General features: G+C 40.1%; 1 protein-coding gene across 1 annotated transcript; it reads right to left on the reverse strand.

Moving 5' to 3' along the window:
- Window positions 1–1,170: 1,170 nt before the first annotated feature.
- LOC131146359 (F-box protein At5g07670-like) lies at window positions 1,171–3,828 on the reverse strand. Its single transcript, XM_058095934.1, has 2 exons — window positions 2,354–3,828; window positions 1,171–1,818 (listed from the first exon to the last, which is right to left on the reverse strand). Exons 1-2 carry the CDS (start codon window positions 3,517–3,519, stop codon window positions 1,524–1,526), a joined length of 1,461 nt encoding a protein of 486 aa, XP_057951917.1. The 5' UTR covers window positions 3,520–3,828; the 3' UTR covers window positions 1,171–1,523.
- Between the last annotated feature and the right edge of the window lie 306 nt (window positions 3,829–4,134).

The following is a 4,134-nucleotide window of genomic DNA, read 5'->3' on the forward strand; positions in this document are numbered from 1 at the left end:
TCTTTTAATTAAAACTGATTTTAGAGTACTTATTTTTTGAAAAAAACTTATTTTAACAATGAGATACTTTGAAGGGAGCAACAGAACGGCAAATGGCAGAGGCAAGTTGGTTGGCTACCATTTACACCAAAAGCAGTTACATGACTTAAAACATATAAATATTGAAACCAAAATTAGATAATAATATGTTGAAGTTTGAATGTCTAAGTTTTTGATACTATTGGGGAAGTAAAGATGACCTAAATACTTTAGGGAAAAGGGCAATTTATCCCCCACTTAAACCCTGTTTCTTCCTAGGTTTATTGAACTCACTGAGGTCAGATCAGACCATGTGAACCCAGAAGTGTGAAGGATGATTAGACAAGTGGAGTGGGTTGACATGGCAGAGAGGAGAGGAATCCCTAAATCTCTAGAAAATGGATAGATGCTCCAAGTCCCCACCACTCCATTTTCTTTTGCATTGATGCAAGACCACGAACACATATCCCAAACCAACTCCATCTGCACTGCCCTATGAAGAGACACTCCTTGAACATTGTCCCCAACTCCAAAAAAGGGCGTCCTTGCGCTACTTAGGCTTCTTGGTTTGCGAGAATAGGGAGAGGATCGTCATGGTGTGCACAGCCTTATCCCTAACCTATGAGAGGCTGTTTCCTTGTGCTTACAGTGACCAAATGGTAAGGATCAACTTTACCATTGATAAGGCCTGGCCTCGCTGTCCCCAACTACTGCATACAGAAATGAACAAGCCAAACAAACAGACAGCTACAAAATTCCAGCATATTGAGAGACAAAAAGACCAATATTCAACTAGTGTATTATCACCATTGTTACATTTCAAAATCGCAGAACCTAAAACCTACATGGGACCCAAATGGCCCAATAGAAAAGAATTTCTTGAACAACTTTGGTTGAAAGCCAGTTGGATGAAAAGATTGGATGATGAGCATAATTTTACCTTTAGCTCAGTGGTTTCTGTTGATCAGGCTGCTGCTTATCTTGAAGAATTTTATATAATTTCTAGCAAAGCAGATGTGTCTTTCATTGCCCAGAATGAGCACAGCCATTTAATTCCAATTGAAGTGAGATCACCATTGCTGATAACAAAGCATGAACAGCATTTGTCATGCTAAGCATAAAAAAAATTTGAGGAGGAAGTACACTGGAGAAAGCAAATAGCATGGCGAGTCTATTGCCAGATAAGAACCTCAATCTGCATTCCATTTCAACTATTTGAGAAGGGACTACAGATTGAATAACTTAAATTGTATAATAATCGAGTGATAACAGCTTATGATTATGAAGGTCATACACACGCATCAAGAATGCATGCGATAATTTGAAATGTTTACAATAATTATAGGTTCCTCCCATGTAAAATTGAAAAAGAACTGATTAATCTTCCTCTGTCAACATCCATGTTAACCTTTAGGAATGAACACAGCAGAATGGCATGGTATTTTCACAAAATCACCCTTTAGCAGTCGCAGACGAAACTATCTGCATATGAAGCTGAGTTCATTCTAGTAATCAAATAGCAATTTTGAAGCATCGTGCCTCCTGAGAAATTTACTACCTCGCCTTCCCATGCCAGTACCCACAAGACTTGATAAAATAAAAGATTTCGAGTCTGGCCTCCATGTCAACTCTTTAAGAGCAGAGAACAAAGTTGAGAGTGCAGGGGAGACATCACTGACTTTTATGCTTTTACACGATACTACACAGAGCCTTTGAAGCTCTTTCCAGGAAAGAATAACAGGCTCCAGACCTTCTGCAGTTAGCAATGAGCATCCTTCTAAAGACAGGAAATTTACCCTTCTGCAAAGAAAGTAAAGCCTATTAGACTTCGGATCAGAGAACTTATTTTTAATTTAACAAACCCAAAATGATATTCAGCTCCTGTCATAAAATAGGTGATGCTCTCATCGACATTGGTTTTCTTATCAGTTTGAATGGAAAATATGGCTGTGGAGAAGTAGTGTTGTCGAAAGCAAGAGCACTAGCAGTGGCAAGCTTTGGTTGAAACTCTACCAAAATCAATAAAAAAAACTTATTTAGATAAAAAAAAATCAGTTAATATAGTTTCCGAACCATTAATATCACATTTCTATGGTCTGCCAGAGTCTAAAATTTCATAGATCATCTTTACAATGTACCAATTATTGTAGCCTCTATTTGAACTCCATCTCAACCCAAGAAAAAACAAACAAAAAAAAAAACCAGTATATCGAACATGAAATTGATACCTATCGATAGTAAAATATCAAAAGCTCAATCCCATTTTCATCTTCTTAAGAAATTCAAGAACTTGGAGAATAAAGAAATAATCGAACTGAGCAAAAGAGATTAATACCTGCAAGCACTTGCCATACGGAACACATCATTGTCCAACCCCCAACAATCTTCAACAATAATCTCCCTAACAGCCCCACAAATCATAAACATTGCTCTTGCAATATGCCTATCCCGCAATTGGCACCGCTGCAAATGCAGCCGTTCAAGAGCTGGGCAGAAACCCAAATACTCATCTGGCCCCGGATCAGAATCAATAACTTTACACGACCGAAACCACAGAGACTTCAAATTCTCGCAAAATGAAAGCCCTGCCATCCACCCACCTTCCATTCTATGATCACATAGAGTCAATTCTTCCAGCATCTGGCAACACTGGCCAATGGCTTTGATCCCATCATAGCTCCCCTCACACCCACTGAGCTCAAGCTTCACCAACCTCTCACACCCATTTGCCAAAATTGTCAACCCAAGATCGGAAACCAAATTCTTATAAACCCCGTCAACATTTCCGATCAGTTTCAACACCTGAAGATTCCGGCAAGCCGCAATACCCCGCAACACATCATCCCCACAACAATGCAACTCCAGCTCTTGCAGGGTCAAGCACTCTTCACCCACACTCAACAACCCCGTCTTGGTCCCACCGATCACCACAAGTTTACGCAAATTCGGACACCCTTCGGCGACGGCTTTCAAACCCTTGTCGATCTTATCAACATTCATCAAACATTTCTCAAAATTAAACCCCTTCGATGGAGAATTCAAGTCAGTGCACAAAGAAATCGAAACACTTCTATGATTCAACAAAATCCCATAATCATTCGGCGAAAACAAACAGGGATGAACCATTTCAACATGCGCAAGATTGGGAAATCTTGTGACCAACCGACCTGAAATAAGAAAGTCCCACTCAAGAACCTTCAGAGACCGAACGAGTCGACCCTCCAAAGCGAGCCATCGCTTGCACACAAGAGAGTTGTGGTTTCTCTGAGACCTTGGGAGCTTTGAGAAGATTCGGAAAAGGATGTCGTCCGAAAGAAGCAAGGTTCGATCAACGTTGATCTGGGTCTTTTGGGGTTTGGCGAACGGCGGTGATGAATTATTGAGAGAGTGGATGTGCATCGCGAAGAGAACATGGTTGAGGGCTTTCTGGTTCTTCAGCCAGAGGTCTAGAGGTCGCTTAAATGGTGGAACAAGTTTCGGATTTTCTTGGGCAAAAGACATCTGGAGACTAGGTTTTCAGCGTCTTGCACAGCTTTGAATCTGACAGCGCCTATTATTTCTCCACTCTGTTACTTCTGCTACTCCTCTGCATCCTCTGTTCCAGTGTTCCCACTCTTAACTTCATTTTCTCTTCACCCCTGCAAGAGAAATGTCAACTGCTTTCTAAATTTTCCTTCTAAACTATCTCTCTCTCTCTCTCTCTCTCTTGGTCCATCAGTTCCTCCTTTCTCTCACTAATTTCCAAATTTTCATTTCACAACCTTAAGCCCATTCCTTTTCTGCTCTAATTCCTTACACCTTGATTGCGAGGAAGGGTCCATGGCTGTATCTGTTTTTCAATTTCTCTTCTGCAACGGCTATGGAGGGGTGTGTGGGGCCACAACATTTCCAATCATTTTTATTTATTTTGTGCCTTTTGGCCGCGCTTTTTGTTCCGTTCTCAGAATTTGAATTCGCACGGTCGCTCTTTTTTCTTTTTACCAAATAAATAAATAAAGGAAATTAGTAAATGGGATTCGTGCGAAACTACCAAAATATCCCTGTTTCTATATTTCCTTCACTGCGGTTATTCTAAATAATTATAATAAAATAATTATTTAATTACGATAATCATCA

Source organism: Malania oleifera, chromosome 13, assembly GCF_029873635.1.
Source record: "Malania oleifera isolate guangnan ecotype guangnan chromosome 13, ASM2987363v1, whole genome shotgun sequence".
Taxonomy (NCBI): domain Eukaryota; kingdom Viridiplantae; phylum Streptophyta; class Magnoliopsida; order Santalales; family Ximeniaceae; genus Malania; species Malania oleifera.